Source organism: Miniopterus schreibersii (genome assembly GCF_964146895.1).
Source record: "Miniopterus schreibersii genome assembly, chromosome: 7".
Lineage (NCBI taxonomy): Eukaryota > Metazoa > Chordata > Mammalia > Chiroptera > Miniopteridae > Miniopterus > Miniopterus schreibersii.
Window position 1 is genome coordinate 43,716,592 of NC_138108.1, and position 18,106 is coordinate 43,734,697.

Consider the following 18,106-nt stretch of genomic DNA (forward strand, 5'->3'; position numbering starts at 1 on the left):
GTTGACGCTTAACTGCTGAGCCACGCCCAGCCGTGCTAGGCCATTACTTCTTCTGTTTCCTGCCAGTCAAGACCCAAGGTAACATACCCTAATTATGCTCTGGAGTATGTTGGAATAACATTATGGAAGGAAGTGAAGTTCCTGAATGACTGCATGGAGCAGAGTTGTGATCTGACTTGGCTCACTCACCTCACACCTATTGTGTAAAAGAGAAATAAATCTTTTGTTCTTTAAGCCACAGTATTGTTGAAAGTTACATTTCCTTTTACTTGCAACAGCTTGTTTCTTGGAACAATAAATCCATGTCAAATCCATTTGGGATCCTAGGTCATTGCTTAACAGATGAGCCATGCCTGGCTGGGCCTAATGATTATTGATGTTTTTTCATGTCCCTATGGCCATAGAGAAATGTCTATTCAAGTTCCTTGCACATTAAAAAATATTCTTGTCATTGAGTTATAGGAGTTCTTTATATATTCTGGATATTAATCCCTTATCAGATGTATCATTTGTAAGTATTTTCTCCTTATGCCTTTTAGATCAAATTTATTAAAATATCCAATACTAGAATTACCCTTGCTTCCTCACAGCATCCAATGTAAGGAAAAGTGCTTCTTAAATCTCCCCAAATCACTTAACACAAGGCTAAAAACTTTATATAAAAAGTTCTTTTTAACACCTGAATTTAACACCCCTGGCGTGTGTTCTGCTTCACTGCAACCAACCAGTAATCCCAAATTTGTTTAACTCTAGGTGTATTCCTGGTGGTTTTTCACTGAAGGGTATTGTCACAGGTCATGCTCAGTTTCATCCCTATAGGAAGAAACAAAATTCCACACGGGTCTTTTCCATGTTTACGTTTTCAAATTTAATTTTCTAAATATTAATTTTTATTGTATATTATAAAAATGTCAGCCTTTCACGACCGAGGTAAGACCTCGGATAGTTGAGAAACACTGACCTAAACGACGTGTAACTTAAAACAATTTTAAGACGTGCTGCCCAGCGTCTCTCTCAATGGGAAACTACAATGCCCAGAATTCCTCCAAATGCGTAAGCGACGTCTCCTCCGGCGACCTCGCCGCGAGGTCCTCTGGGGCATGTAGTGCGCGCATTCTGCTCTGCACGCTGAGCTCTCCGGCATGTTTTCCGGTTCGGGGACAGACAGCACCCAAGGAAAGGTGATGTCTCCAGAGTAAAGGCAAAAAACAGTGATATGAGAGAGGGGTGAGCAACACAATCGAGCCTGTTGTGTCTTTCGTTTGGGATTGGGGATCAGGAATAGCCTTGACTTCTGAATTATCCTTACCAGCCTTCGCTTGGATCCTCCTGAAAAGTTGAAGGGCGTTGAGGAAAGAACTTGCGGGCAAGTCAGGGCAGGCAGCGGCGGTGGGTTTTATTTTGAAACCCAGCAGGTTTTCAGGGTTCGACTGAGAAACCGAGGCCTTCTAGATAATTGGGTTTGTTTCCGGAGCGCGGAGATCGAGGGTAGGGGCTGAGCGCACGCCGGCCGGGACCGAGGGACCACATTTACTCGTTCAGCGCTACTGTGTGCAGGGCGCGGAGGATGCCTGCCATTTGCGAGGGGTATCACTGTTTAGCCTGTACTGTACCAGTTCACAGGTGGTACCTATCTCTCATTTATAGCCCCAAGGCCCCTCTTTTGGTTAATTATTCCCCCCAAGGTCACTTAGCTGGGGCAGAGCTGGGGACTTGACACCTTGGTGGTCTAGCCGTCGAGTTGCACCCACTTTCAACCGTGGAGAGACGGGAGAATCTGGAAGGTAACTTTGCTTAGTGCAGGGTTTTCTGTGTTATGTGTGTGACCCAGGTGGCCTTGGGTCAGGATGCTGTACTGATTGCCACAAAGTAGTCAGTACTCTCTCATCGTTTTTTTCTTGTGAGCTTGGCATAGCCATAGAGAGGAGTCCAAGCATACTTTTAGTGTTGGTTTGTTGGGCTGTTCAAGTTGAAAGACAAAAAACGGGATGGTTGTCCCAGCTTCACCAGTACTAGAGTCGTTTTTAAATCGTTTTCAGCCTAGCGTTTCTTATTTGTAAAATGCAAACGGTAATATCTACATGGCAGGTTAGTTCAGAAAATTTAATGACATAATGTATTATGAAAATCCTTTGTAAAATGTTGCAGAAGTATTAGATAATGTGATTTTAGTCCCAGCTTTGAAATCATTGTTTCTCAACTAGAAATATAAACATTTATAATATATTTTAATTATTGTTATTGATGAGGGACAGAGGTGGGAGGGAGAAATGTTGATTTGTTGTTCCACTTATTTATGCACTCATTTGGTTGCTTCTTATATGTGCCCTGACAGGTGAATGAACCCTCAACCTTGGCATATCCAGACAACGTTCTAACCAACTGAGCCACCCCACCAGGGCTTATAACATATTTCTAAAACAAATTGTTTTTCATAATTATCTTTAGTTCATGTATTGCTTCACCATGTCTTATTTCATTACTTGATTTTTTTAATACTTTCTGATTGGACCTTAAATCATCTTGCTTATTGGTTAAAACCTATCTAAGGTCAAAAGTGACTAAATTGTTTGACTTATTTTGGGGCACCAGGAGAAAGGAGCAAGAAATCCTGAAAGCAAATATACCAGAGAGTTATCCTGCTGAAAAAATTTTTAATTATGGCTCTGAATTAATGGCTACTCTTTGTAGAAACTTTAAAGGTGAATATTTATTTATTTATTGCAAACAGTTTCACTCTTTTTTTTGGTAAATCCCCACCTGAGGACATGCTTAGAGAGGAAGGTAGAAAGAGAGAAACATCAATCTGTTGCATTCTGTAAGCTCCCTGACCTGGGATCAAACCTGCAATCCAGGTATATTCCCTCACCTAGTACCCAACAGGGAACCCTTTGGTGTACCAGACAGTGCTCACTAGCTGAGCCATTCAGGCCAGGCAACAGTTTTACTTAAAAAGACAGTTCTGATTTTGGGATTTTTTTTACCCTTTTACTGTTATGGTCAAATTTGAAAACTTTATGTAAATGTTAGATGTAACAATATTTAAAAAATAATTTTAAGCCCTAGCTGGTTTTTCTAAGTGGTTAGAGCTTTGTCCCTTGGACTGAAGGGTCCTGGGTTCGATTCCCGGTAAAGGGCACATACTTTGGTCGCAGGCTTGATGTCCCTGTCGGGGGCATGCGGGAGGCAACCAACCAATGTGTTTCTCACATTGATGTTTCTCTCTCTCTCTCTCTCTCTCTCTCTCTCCCCCTTCCACTATCTCTGAAAAAGCAATGGAAAAAATATCCTTGGGTGAGGGTAAAATAAAAAATAAAAAAATAATTTTAAATTATAGTTGACATGCAATATTCAGGTGTATACATCATAGTGTTTTGACATTTATGTACCGCATAAAGTGATCACCATGACAACTTTAGTACCCATCTGTCACTGTACAAAGTTATTATGATATTATTGACTCTATTTCCTATCAAACATTTTTTAAATGGAATGCAGAAAGAAGCCCCTTTTCCTGGACATTTAGTTTTGGATCAAACCCTACTATCTAGTTCAGACTAAGAACAACATATCTAGTTAGTGCAAAAAAACTTGTTACTTTAATTTGAAAGTTGGAATTCATTTGATATTAGTCATATAAGTATAACCATCTTAAACCAATTTTTTTTACAGAAGCTGTATATTGGAGTGGGATTTGGAGTCATCATAATGGAAGCAAAAAATATAAAGGAAAAACAGTTATTTTTATTCCAGCATATTGTACCTGGCTACTAGTTACAAATGGTTTTCTTGACCCAGGAAAATTTGTGGTGTAAATGAAAAGATACCTTTTTTCTAGACTCAGTGTTTACAAATATGCTTCGCCTAAGAGCTATTTGTGCATTCTCCTGGAGAGTGTTTCACTTTCGACCCTTCAGTTGTGAACCATTAATTAGCCAGATGGATAAGTGTACAAATGAAGAGCAAGTATTTGATCTTATTGAAAAAAACAAAGCCATACTTTCAGAAGAGCAAGTGAGATGTGCATTTAATATACTTTGGCAATTTCAAAAACAGAAGACCAGCATGTTAAAAAGTGTTGAATATATCAGAGACCATCCCCAATTTCTTACTCTTTATAATTTAACTGCAAATAAAATGGAATTTATGAATGACGATAACCTGGTGAATGTGTTGTACATCACACAACAGTAAGTAACGTATTTTTAATTTTATAGAAGTGATTATAATTATATTTTAACTTCCTAAACGTCTCTTTAAAATGGAAAACAAATTTTTCTTATAATTTAGTTTTCCTGATCATCTAAGATTTTAAAGATGTTTAGAGGATATTCTTTGATTGTGGTAGTCATTTCACAGTATTTGCATCTCAAAACATATTGTGCAACCTAAATATATACAAGTTTTATTTGTTAATCGTAACTCAATAAAGCTGGGGAAAAATTTAAAAAGGAAGAAAATTTTACGTTGTTTGCAAGGGAACCCAGCCTCCAGAAGAACTGAACTCCCTAAATAAAGGATTCAGCAATTATATAAAGGAAAAAAGCACAAAAAAATTACAGTTAGCCTGTTTATTAGTCTCATTGGTAGAAAAATAGGAAAAATAGCAGTTTTCTCACATGATTATCCAACTTGCAAGGGCTATTTAAGTAGCTGTAGATGTTAACATTGCACAAAGCAGAAATACAGTTGTTGTTTTTAGGGAGTCAGCATATAATAAAGAGGCTTAAAGCTTTACTTATTTGGGGGATGGGTGTTAGACTAAAAAAGAGTGGCTCTTCTATTGTTTTGGTGGTCTTTCTGAGATTGCAGAGTTTTTTCTCTGATGTACATGAAGAAAAGAGGATATGTAATGATGATGGGCAAAATGCCAGTTTTGCTTTCTCAGTGGTCATGTTAGTTTGGAAAATACTGATCAGACAAAATTAAACAGATTTTTATTGCAGGACTCTTCAGAGCCATTGATATGCCAGTATATATTGTGAATATCTAAGTGGGCATTTTCCAAACTTATTTAACCACAAAACATTGTGTTGAACATTTCACAAGACTGATCTATGTCAGGCACAGATGGAGAAATGCTGCTTGGTAATGATTTGCCTAAAAACTTCATTTCTATGTTCCTCAAGTCATATTTTAATAAGGAAAGGATTTCAAGAATAGAATATAATTGTGCTTTCAAGTTTTTTAAACAGCATGTAGTTTGATTTTGCTTCATGACTCAATCTGAAATTCTTTTCTTTTAAGAGATAAAATATTGAAGCCTTAACATTATAAAGATGTTGAAGTTGGTTAAAATGAGAAATGTTTATGCATACAATATATAGTATATGTGGCTTAACTGTATATGTAAAATATCCATTGTTAGCGAAGGTATACTGCAGGGGTGGGGAACGTCCAGCCAGTGGCCTGTACTGGCCCTGCCAAGGCCTCTTCAAAGAGAAGCAGTTCAGGCATCACATTAGGGGTGAGTTAATGAAATGCTTGATGAAATATAGCAGGTTAATTTTTAAGTTGATAATTTTGTATGGCCTGTGAATGATGTTATAAATATCTAGATGGCCCTTGGCAGAAAAAAGGTTCCCCACCCTTGGTATACTAGAACAGGAATTCTTATATACTGCTGGTAGTGTAATATGTGTCATGAACTTTATTAATTTAAATTTTATTTTTCGATTACAGTTTACATTCTATATATTTTTTGTATTAGTTTCAGGTATACAGGTTAGTGGTTAGACAATCACATACTTTACAAAGTGATTCCCCTGATATTTCAGGTACCCACCTGGCATCATACATAGTCATTACAATATTATTGACTATATCCCTTATGCTATACTCTACATTCCTATGACTTTTGTAACTACCAATTTGTACTTCTTTTTTTTTGTTTTTAATATGTTTTTATTGATTTCAGAAAGGAAGAGAGAAAGAGAAACATCAATGATGAGAGAGAATCATTGAGCAGCTGCCTCCTTCATGCCCCCTATTGGGGATCGAGCCCACAACTCCAGCATTTGCCCTGACCTGGAATCGAACCGTGACCTCCTGGTTCATGGGTCAATGCTCAACCACTGAACACCACCAGCTGAGCCCAATTTGTACTTCTTTATCCCTTCACCTTTTTCACCCCATCCACCAGCCTCGCTCCCCTCTGGCAGCCACCACTCTGTATCTATAAGTCTGTTATGTTGTTAGTTTGTTTTTGTTCTTTAGATTCCACACATCAGTAAAATCATACAATACTTGTCTTTCTCTAACTGACTTATTTCACTTAGCATAATACCCTCTAGGTCTATTCATGCTGCATATCATGAACTTTAAAACTACTCTTGGGCCCAATAATTTTGCTTCTAAGGTTTATCCTAGGAGAGTAATCTGAGATACATATAAAGATTCTTGTACATGGATATTCATCTCAGCATTGTTTATAATATTGAAAAACTAAAATTCAAATAGTAGATGAGTGTTTAAACAAACAATACTACATTCACTTAATGGGATAATATACAGTCATTAAAAATTACGTTTTGAGGACTATGTAATTACTTGCACAAATGCCCACAATATAATGTAAACTTACTGAAAAAGGCAGGATATAGAAATGTTAAAGAAATATGTGTATTTCATATGTGTGTAGAAAAAAAATAACTGGAGAGAAATGTTCCAAATTAATAATGGTGGCTACTTATGAGTAGCAGTTACAACTGATTTTTATTACCCTATTAAAATTTTTCTTTATTTTACACACTTCATCCTATAGAAATATTTTTATAATTAGAGCAAAGTAATGCATGTTATGTGCACTTTTAACATGAGATACATCTTTGAGCATTTTTTTTGTTCAGTGGAGTGCATTGAAACGAGCAGATAAAAGGGTGAGAGGGACATGAGATAAAGTATAGATGTTTATTAGGTTGTAACAAGAAATAAGAATACTGAGCTCGGCTGACATGGCTCAGTGGTTGAGCATCATCATATGATCCAGAAGATCGCAGTCCGATTCCTGGTCAGGGCACATAGCTGGGTTGCGGGTTCGATCCCCAGTGAGGGCCGTGCAGGAGGCAGCCGAACAATGACTCTCTCACCCTTGATGTCTTATTTTTCTCTCTCCCTCTCCCTTCCTCTCTCTGAAATCAATAAAGATATATTTCTTAAAAAATACAAAACAACAACAAAAAACATTTAAAAAAAAGAAAAAAAATCAGAATACTGAAATGGGAGTGGACCAGAAATAAGGACTGACTGTGTAAAAGTATAATAACCCGAGGTTCACTTTTACATTATAACTCTTATTACATGTGTTTTTAATAATTTAAAAATGCATATGTATGGAAAATTATTTTCTCTTGTTTTTATTGAGGTTTGCTGTTGAGGCCCATGACCCACTAGTTGAAGCACTAGTGACAGAAGCATGGAGAAGACTGGAAAGGCAAGTACTCCGAGTTCTTCACCTAAGATCAGGGTTAGCACAGTGAAATCTTGTAGGAAAGGAATGGGAAGTGTGTTTTTCCTTAAGGGAGAAGGAAGGAAGGAGATTGCTTCTTAAAGCTAAAGCCATGATTAATTCTTAACAATTATAGTTACATATGGGCCATCTCTGTAGGTCCTTGTTATGAGGGCTGGATTACATAAACCGGACCAAACAGTTCTCTGGGGTTAGAAATTTTACAGTTTACTAAATTGTTATTTTAGCTAATCTCATTATCTAACCCCATCTGTCTTTTCATCCTCATTATTTTTGTATTCCCTCTACCCATAACTATTCTTTATTGAGAGTAAGGAGAATAATCTTATCCCTTTTGTGAGCAATCCAAACTATTGAATCTTTGGGGTTAAATTTGGTCATTGTTGATGATAGCTTAACACATTTTATTTTTCTTCAAAGCAGCATTAGGTGTTATGTTTATTGCAAAGCTTGAACAAATCTATTGCAAAATACATGCTTAAAAAATTTTTGTTTTTGCCCTGGCTGGTTTTGCTCAGTGGTTAGAGTGTTGGCCCTCAGTCTGAAGGGTCCCGGGTTCGATTCTGCCCTAGGGCACGTACCTCAGTTGCAGGCTCGATCCCTGGTCGGGGTGTATTTGGGAGGCAACCATTCAATGTGTCTCTCTCACATCTCTCACATCGATGTTTTTATCTCTCTCTTTCCCTTCTACTCTCTCTGAAAAAACAAACAAACAAAAATTTTGGCTTTACCTTATACTACTTAAACAATTAAATTACAAATGTAGTTATACTTCCCAGTGAAGGAGACATTTATTTTTAATTTTCTTCATTTCAAAAACAAAACCAAACCACAAAATAGCCCAAAAAATAATGACCTTGTTCTATATGGTTTTTATTTGTAGCAGTACTTTTATTTTTATAATACAAAGTTATACAAATTTAAAAAATGCTAATTTGTATTCCATATATTGAATTTCTAAGAGTCATAGAAGAAGCATTAATTTATGATTTTTTATATCTCTCTGCCTTATGATGTTAATTTTTTGTTACTACAATAGCTATTAATCAGTGATTATGTTAAATTATTTATGAATTTGTTACATAAATATAATTTGTAATGATTCAAATAGGATAGGTTACTATGATTAGCACTATGTGATGGATCATAACTAGGATAATAGCATATATTTGAAATTCAAATGGAAGATTTTATTTATTTATTTATTTATTTATTTATTAAAATATATCTTTATTGACTTCAGAGAGAGGAAAGGAGAGGGAGAGAGAGAGATAGAAACATCAATGATGAGAGAGTCATTGATCGAGCCTACAATCCAGGCATGTGCCCTGACCGGGAACTGAACCCTGATCACCTGGGTCCCAGGTCAACACTCAACCGTTGAGCCACGCCCGGCCAGGCTCAAATGGCAGATTTTAAACATTTATGAAAATAGAGAGATTAGTTTAATGATCTTCCAAGTACCCATCACACAGCTTTGACAGTTACCAATGTATGTATAGCAGTCTTGTTTTATGTAAATCACTTCCCATTCCCTCCTTACCCTTAAGTATATTTTAAATTGATAAGTACTCTTAAAAATATATATTATCACAATGCTATTATAATACCTATGAAGTGAATAATAATTCCTAATATCACCTAATACCTGGTTTGTGTTCAGATTTCTTTCATTGCTCTCTAAAGGTCTTTTTATAGGTGATTTATTTAAATCAGTATCCAAACAAGGTTCACACATTATATTTGGTTGCTTTGTCTCAAGTTTCTCCCTCTTTTTTTTTTTTTTTAATTCTCACATGAGGATATTTTTTTCCATTGCTTTGCAGGGAGAGTGGAAGGGAGTGGAGAGGGAGAGAGAAAGAGAGAGACATTGATGTGAGAGAGACACATTGACTAGTTGCCTTCCGCACATGCCCTGACCATGGGCAGGGAGTGAACCCACAACCCAGGTACGACAGGGAATCAAACCCGCTATTTCTGTAAGCAAACATTTGATTGAGGAATATTATATAAAATTACACCAATCATAAATGTACAGCTTGATGTATTTTCACACACTGATTACTCTGTGTAAAAGCACCAAGATCAAGAAACAGAACATTAGTCCCCAAAGTTCCTTTTACCCATTCTTCCAGTCATGTTCCCTCACCCCAAGAGTACCCACTATCTTGACTTCTCATATATTAGCTTTGTTTTTATAGAAATGGAATCCTATAGTATGTGCTCATATCTAGTTTAGTTCACTCAGTATGTTTTAAAGATTTATCCATGATGTTGTGTGATTTAGTAGTTTGTGCTTTTGATGGACATTTAGATTATTTGCAGTTTTTTGCTATTACATATTGTGCTGCTATGAACTTCCTTATGCTTATCTTTTAGTGAATTCAAAGTCTAAAAATTTATAACAATTCTCTTCTCCCTTTCATCTTGTCATTTACTTATTGAAGAAATAGGGTCACTTTTTCCTATAAAAAAATTCTGAAGTTTTTCATAGTATGGTTGTAGTAGTGGTTGTTTTATTTGTTAATATACAATCTTGAGTTGAAACTGTTCTGACATCTCAAAAAATAAGTAAATGATTCAAATTATTATTATATAAAAAAATATATCTTTATTGATTTCAGAGAGAGGAAGGGAGAGGGAGAGAGAGATAGAAACATCAATGATGAGAGAGTTGTCATTGATTGGCTGCCTCCTGCACGCCCCCCCCATTGGGGATCGAGGCCACAACCCGGGTATGTGCCCTGACCGGGAATTGAACCACGATTTCCTGGATCCTAGGTCAGCCTCAACCACTGAGCCATGCCCGGCCAGGCGATTCAAATTATTTTGAGTAATTTTTTCATTAAAAAAATTACTCAAAATAATTGAGTACAATCTTCTGTTAGTATCTGACTTTTTAAAACTGTTAGCATGGGTTACCTTTATAATAACAAATAATCAACATTTTAGAAAAATTCATTTTAAAGTAGCAATGTATTAGTAATATAATAATTTTTTTATTACTTTTTATTTTACAACTGTTTTTTATGTGTTTTAAGTGAAAGTAAATTCTAATGACCTTTTTTGTATATTTCTTCAATAGGTTTGATATTAATGTGCTGTCAAAATTTTCCTCTTGCCTAGCAGATCAACACTTATATTTTAGTCCATTAATGGGAAAAATAGCTGATATTGTAAATAGGAACTTTGAAACCATACAGGACTTAAGGTAAATTTATTTAAAGGCCTTGCATTGTGGTGGAAAGGTTATGGGCTTTGTGTGAACATGCACTTAGATTGGCCACTTCCTAGTTATGTGACTTTAACTTCTTGGGAAGTTCACTATCCTCATTTATAAAATAGCGATAGTAGTGTAATCTACTTTGCAATGTTGCTGTGGGAATTAGAGATAAGGTATTTAAAGTATAACACAATATTGTTGAGATCTGTGAAGGGTTTGAGATTTTACCTTACTTGCAAGCTAACAAGTTTGCCTGTCTTCCTAATGACCTCATCCAACCTTAATTACCTCCCTAAAGGCTCTATCTCCAAATATAGTCACATTGTGGATGGGGCTTTAACATAGGAATTTTGAGGCAACACAATTCAGTCCATTACTTATACCAATGTTCATAGCAGTATTAGTCCCAATTGCCAAAAAGATTTGGTAACCCAAATATCTATTAACAGAAGAATGGACAATCAAAATGTGGTATATACCTATAATGGAATATTATTCAGCCTTAAAAAGGAAGGAAATTCTGACACATGCTTCAACATAGATAAACCTTAAAGACATTGTGCTAAGTGAAATAAGCCAGACACAAAAGGACAAATTCTGCTTGATTCTGCTTAATATGAGTTACCTAGAGTAGTCAAAGTCATCGAAACAAAAAGTAGAATGTCTGTTGCCAGGGGTTGGGAGAAGGGGAAAATGGAGAATTACTATTTAATGAGTAAGGAGTTTTAGTTTGAGATGATGAAAATGTTCTCCAGATGGAAGGTGGTGATGGTTGCACAACTATGTGAATGTACTTAATACCACTTAACTACACTTAAAAATGTTTAAAATAGTAAATTTTACATTATTTGTATTTTTCTATATACATGGAAGTAGCTTGTAAAAGCAGACAATAAAAATTATTGTAAAGTAAATTTTGTTAACTTGAAAAAATTCTTATAGACCCCTTTGAGAATCTAATGAAATCTTTGGACATTTCCCCACTCCAAACTACAGTTACAAATATATAATAATTTCAGGGGTCTTTATGGTTAAACTAAGTAGAAATGTTAGGCTACTAAGTAATGCCAATATTAACACTGAACATTTGATTAGAGAAGCCGAAGTATTATACAACTGGGTCTTTAAAAATAGATTTATTTTATTGAAAAGATTAAAAGAAATTTGGAAACAAAAATGTGTAAACATTTCCATTATCCTAATGGTTGAGATAGTTTCAGATTTATATTTATATATAATTTTTTTTGTTAATTCTCACCCAAAGATATTTTTTCCATTGCTTTTCAGAGGGCATGGAAGTGGGAGAGAGAGAGAAAAACATCTATGTGAAGGAGACACATCTATTGGTTGCCTTCCCGCATGCACCTTGATCAGGGCTGGGGATCTAGCCTGCAGCCCATGCCCTTGGCTGGAGTCGAACCCAGAACCCTTCATTCACAGTGCTCTAACCATGGAGCAAAACTGGCTAGGGCATCAGAGTTATAATTTTATGTCTTTTTTGTAGATTGTTTTCTATTATCATTCCCAACTATTTGTTATGTGTCTTTAAAAAAATTATTTATTTTTAGAGGGAGAGGAAGGGATTCTTGTATGTGTCCCGATCAGGGATCGAACCCACAACCTTGGCGCATCAGGATGATGCTCCAACTGAGCTACCCTTGTTATATGTCTTTTCCATTTTGCATTCTTTATTCATTATGGATGCATTCTTGTAGTTGTGGTTTTCTAATTTTTATATTATGTAAGAACTGTCATTTGAAAACAGGGACCTCACTTTTATAATTTTGATGTCTTCCAAGTGCCCAGAAAAGTGTTCCTTAAAAGTGTTTACCGAGTAAAGAAATATTAAATGCTACTTCATGTTCAGTGCTGTCTGTCGTATATTAATACCAATCTAGCATGAAACATTAAAATACATAAAATCATTAGTGAGAAATATTTTTGCAACTTTTTTATTAGTAAATTACTGATATATAGAGAAAGGAGTAATAAAGTGAAGTTCTACCAAAAATATAAAATGAGACTTTTGATACTGCATTCATGGGCTGTTGGTCCAGTGATTTCTAAGTAAATTTCACTAAAATATTTTCCTTTAGCCCCGTCAAGTAGCTCAGTTAGTTAGAGCATTGTCCTGCTAAACCAAGGTTGTGGGCAGATACAAGAAGCAACCAATGAATGTAGAAATAAGTGGAACAACAAATCAATCTCTCCCCTCTCCCCCTAAAAAAAATCAATAAAGAAAAAAAATTAGCCCTGTCCAGTTTGGCTCAGTCAGCCCTCAGACTGAAGGGTCTCAGGCTCAATTCCTGGTTAAGGGCACATATGTTGGTTGCAGACTCAATCCCCAGCCCCAGTCAGGGTGCATGTGGGAAACAAGCAATCAATGTGTCTCTTTCATGTTGATGTTTCTCTCTCTCCCCCTCTTCTCTCCCTTCCAGTCTCTCTAAAAATCAATGGAAAAATATTCTCGGGTGAGGATTAAAAAAAAAAAAATTTCCTTCAAAGAATATATCTGTAGAACTAGATATTTATTATACATACTCAGAAAAATATTACTCAATTTTTTTTTGTTCAAAGGGGTTCAATTACTAGGAGATCTGAGTCAAGTCCTGCTAGTATTTAAAAGAAAAATTTTGTGGTATAAAACCCATAATGTTTTTAGCAGTCCCTTCCATATCTATTCTTTTAGTCTTAGAATTGTTCATTATTCTTAAATAATGTAAAAATCTTTGCATCTTTTTCCTTTTTAGGCCCTTGTCTATTTTGATGGTCAACATATCTTCTTTAATATCACGACGTTTTCAAGAACAATTAGTGAACAAAACAGAACTTCTTTTTGACACCATAGATTCTTCCCAGGTCAACACTGCAAGAAGAATAGTACAGTTTCTTCGAAATATTAAATATAGTTATTATCCACTATTAGAAAGGTGTAATAATGTGTTTTTAAGTAATGTGAACGACCTTGATTTGGACTCTATCAGTAAAATACTTAGTCTGTACCAGACTCTACAGTTTCATAGTTTTGAATTTATTTTAATAGCTAAAAAGAGGCTAACTGAAATGATTCCTCTGTTTGATCAGCCTGCTAGCTTTGTGAAATTGTTTGTAGCATTGGGACCCGTGGCAGGACCTGAAGAAAAGAAACAGTAAGTTCAGCTTAAAATGTTTTACTTTTCTGTGGAGAATATGTGGAGCCTTCAAGCTTAGATGTTTTTGCAGTTCTGGAAGGCACAAAAATCAACCCATTCAACTGTGGAGTGGAAAATAATCTCATATGCTCTGTTCCTTGATTCTTTCTCTGTTCATTCTAATTTACATCTCAAACTCTTATTCTGCCAGTAACCCCTGGTGGACGAGGTAGAACACCCTTTAAGTGTCTTTATTCTCCCTTCCTAGGCCATGTGACTGGCTTTAAAACAGGTATAACACTCCCCCACCAGTGTAGGCTGTGGACTACTCATAATTATGGTTGTTAACAAGACCATTCTTTGCTTTGTCTTCACATTCATCATCAAAAGCATTTATTAAGCATATTGGCATATGTTCCCATGTCCGGTTTGAGTGAATTTGGTCTGTCTCTCATCTTTGAAGAATTTCCAGTATTGCCAGATATTAACATTGCTAGAAATTTTAGGGCTATAAAGATGAGCAAATACGATATACATGATTGCTGATAGGAGCAAACCGATAAACATTATTAGCGGATTAGTTAAGCAGGGGTTCCAGAGAGTTGCATAATAGAGCTTTCTACGTCATTACTCTGTTAGCAAAAATAAAACTTTATGGAGAGTTTTATTTTTAAGAATCCTTTGAATTACATATGAAGAAATGTAAGGATACATTTTAAGAGACTATCAAGATGAGAACGAGATTATTATTTAAAAAATTTTATTGGAATATCTTTTTTTGTCACTAAGTATTGTTAAAATCTCATATGCTAAAGCAGTACAAAAGTTGAATTTGACTGGGTCCTTGCCTTCAAGGATTTTATATTCCAATTGGGAGGATAGAAATACATAATTGAAATATGTAAATACCATGACGCTGCCATATAATTTATGAATACTCAAATTCGTAATACAGTTAGTGCTGTGGGCAGACAGAAAGTGAGAGGAAAATGTGGATTAAAGTGGCAGAGAAAAGCTAAGAGAAGCTGAGTTTGAAATGTTTGATAAGGTTGATGAAGAAGATGGTGTGGAGTAGTGTGAATAGAAAATCAGTTTATCCTGCTATCCTCAGATTTCATGTTTTGGGCTTATCTTCTGAAAGACATGTTTGTAAATACTTTCATTACTGCACTACTTTGGATGGTATAAAAGTGGACCATCTTTATAAATTTTCAGTTCATAGGGTTACAGCAAGTACTTAGTATGTAAAGTTTCTGTTAATATACATACAGGTATATTGACCTTGTGATCAAATCTTACTCAATTTTTAAAAATTGGGCCCAGCTGGGCGTGGCTCAGCGGTTGAGCGTCGACCTAGGATCCAGGTGATCGGGGTTCGATTCCCAGTCAGGGCACATGCCCAGGTTTTGTGGGCTGCAGCCAATCAATGACTCTCAAATCATTGATGTTTCTATCTCCCTCTTTCCCTCTCCTTTCCTCTCTCTGAAATCAATAAAGATATATTTAAAAAAAAAAAAAAAATTGGGATATTGTTGGAATGGCAGTTGTTAATTCTTTAGCTCTCTAGTACTGAATAATTTCACAGGATTATTATATTTTATAACCATTATAACCTTTTCTTACTTGAAAATCAATTAAAAAACTTTTGTCTATTTAAAAAATATATATATATATATTTTAATTGATTTCAGAGTGAGGAAGGGAGAGAGAGATAGAAACCTCAGTGATTAGAGTGTCATTGATCAGCTGCCTCCTGCACGCCCCCTACTGGGCATGTGCCCTGACTGGGAATCCAACTGTGACTTCCTGGTTCATAGGTTGATGCTCAACTACTGAGCCATGCTGGCCTGGCCTTTTGTCTATTTTTAAAGACAGTTTAAGATTACATTATACTGAGGGCTTAATTGCTTTTACAAAATAATATTTTTTATGTGATAATAAAATATCCCCAATTATGTGGGGGACAAAGTTGAAATTATATACATATTTGAATTCAGTTTTTCTTCATATTATCTCTTTTCTATTTGTTGCGTAAGAACTGTTATTTAAAATTTTTTAAATAAGCTACGAGTTTTTCCACATAAAAATATTTTTCTTTGCTTCTAGACTTGAGTCAACTATATTACTGATGTCAGAGGAGCTGACCAGCCAGCAAGCCCTGGCAGTGCTGGGAGCAATGGAAGAGATGGAAAGCAGAAATTCACATCTGATTAAAAAGTAGTCCTTTCTGAAATTCATGGTGTTAAGTTTAGTTGTCATTCCTAAGTAGCTATGTTTTTGAGGAAAGATTATGTTTTTTCTATAATTTAGCTGTTTGTTTTGAAGAAATAAGGAATTAATACTTAAGGTATTGTTTATGTACTAAATAGTTTATTTTTCAAAATAGAAATTCTGAAATTGTTTATATCATTTTTCATATCATTTGCTACTGTTGTTATTCTCAAGCAAAGTACCATAATCTAGGAAAGTTGAGAGCATAGAGCAGGACCCTACTTTTCAAAAGGACAATTTCTGTGAAACAGTTCACATCTTTGTGAGCTTGGTTTCACACCACAGTTGTCAGCTTGAAATCATACTACGACACATTGAATTTTGTTAACTTGAGATTTGAGAAGGAAAAAAATTCATGGTTCAGTTTATATGTATATGTTATTTTTAAATTATCTATTATATATTCCTTTTGCCCTAGTCCTCCAACTTACTGTCTCTTAGCATTTCCTATTGCTTTTAAGAATCTCTCTTAGAGGGCCAGTGAATTTAAGGAAGATAATTAAATCAGTTTTGCTACTTGTTAGTAACTCTTGGTAAAGATTTTTTGGGTGAGAGGATAACTGTTCTGTAAGATTTTTTTTTTTTTTTTTTTTTACTTAGGCAGTAAAACTCTATGCTTTTCTCTCTTCTTGCTATTGATAATTAAATATTTCATTCACACTTCATTGATAGCTCTTACCTCGTTCTATTTTGTTACATTTCTATCACCATCTTTTAAAATATTTATTTTTATTTTTCAATTATATTTGATATTCAACATTATATTAGTTTCAGATGTACAGTGTAGTAATTAGACACTTATATAATTTACAAAGTGATTCCCCTTCCCCATAAGTGTAGTATCCACCTGGCACCATTTCTGTCACCATCTTGAGACAGTTCTTCAAGAACAGAAAACCTTGTCTCATTCATTGCTGTTTCTGTAGCACAGAGCATGTCTGGCATGAAGGAGTTCCTCAGTAAATGTTTAATAAATGAATGAACTGGTTATAATATATGTTTTATCATTCTTTTTAGAATTGCTTCAATTCTGCATAAGAATTTGGATACATATAGCCCAGTAGAGTTATTGAAGGTAACTCAAGCATTGATCTTTCTACATTTCCAAAGTAAAGAGCTTTTTGTGAAACTCAGAGAATTACTGCATAGGTAAGATTAAAGTAAAAGTGCTTGTTGAGTCTTTCATTTTATAATCTAATCTTTCAATTTATAATTTTGTTTTGTTTAATTATGTAAAGAGTTGTTGGAAAGTTTGGAGGTAGAATTGGGTAGCTTATTATTAAAAATGTTAAGACATTCATCTCTCCTCATGCCCATTCTGCCAATGCATATACTTGGTATATTTTGAAATGGAAATTAGGCCAGTTCCCTAGGGCATGCATATCAGTAAAAGCCAAGCCATTCTTCTTTTCTGCAGGAATAGCATAACCATGAAAATACTGGAGCTGCTGAAGAAGGCAAAACTCTGTTTGGGAACACTCATGTTTAGGGGCCTTCAGTTTGCCTCCTTGCCGTTTTTTAAAAAAATATTTTTGCCCTGGCTGGTTTGACTCAGCGCTTAGAGTGTCAGCCTTCAGATTGAAGGGTCATGGGTTCGATTCCTGGTCAAGGGCACCAGGAATTCTTGGTTGCAGGCTCAATCCCCAGCCCTGGTCGAGGTGTGTGCGGGAGACAACCAATTGATGTGTCTTTCTCAAATTGATGTTTGTTTTTTTCTCTCTCTCCCCCTTCCACTCTTTCTGAAAAAGCAATGTTAAAAGTATCTTCAGGTGAGGATTAAAAAAAAAACTTAAGAATTTTATATTCTGCCCTGGCCAGTGTGGCTCAGTTGGTTGAGTGTTGTCCTGTGCACTCAAAGGTTACCGGTTGGATTCCCGGTCAGGGCACATATGAGGATTGTGGGTTTGATCCCCGGATGGGGTCCATACAGGAGGAAACCTACTGATGTTTCTCTCTCTCTCTCTCTCCCCTCTCTTCCTTTCTCTAAAACCAATTCAAACAAACAAACAAATA

The 18,106-nt window shown here is 35.5% G+C and overlaps 1 protein-coding gene across 2 annotated transcripts in view; it reads left to right on the forward strand.

Moving 5' to 3' along the window:
• The first annotated feature begins 1,087 nt into the window (after positions 1-1,087).
• FASTKD1 (FAST kinase domains 1) overlaps positions 1,088-18,106 on the forward strand; it is a 36,451-nt gene continuing 19,432 nt past the window's right edge. The window contains exons 1-7 of one of the 2 annotated variants that reach the window (XM_081142665.1): positions 1,088-1,227; positions 3,673-4,190; positions 7,364-7,432; positions 10,554-10,679; positions 13,442-13,840; positions 15,929-16,039; positions 17,111-17,242. In XM_081142665.1, coding sequence (XP_080998791.1) covers positions 3,856-4,190; positions 7,364-7,432; positions 10,554-10,679; positions 13,442-13,840; positions 15,929-16,039; positions 17,111-17,242 — 1,172 coding nt within the window. In that variant the 5' untranslated portion in view covers positions 1,088-1,227; positions 3,673-3,855. The remainder of the gene's footprint in view (positions 1,228-3,672; positions 4,191-7,363; positions 7,433-10,553; positions 10,680-13,441; positions 13,841-15,928; positions 16,040-17,110; positions 17,243-18,106) is intronic. The other variant, XM_081142666.1, reaches the window with a different exon arrangement.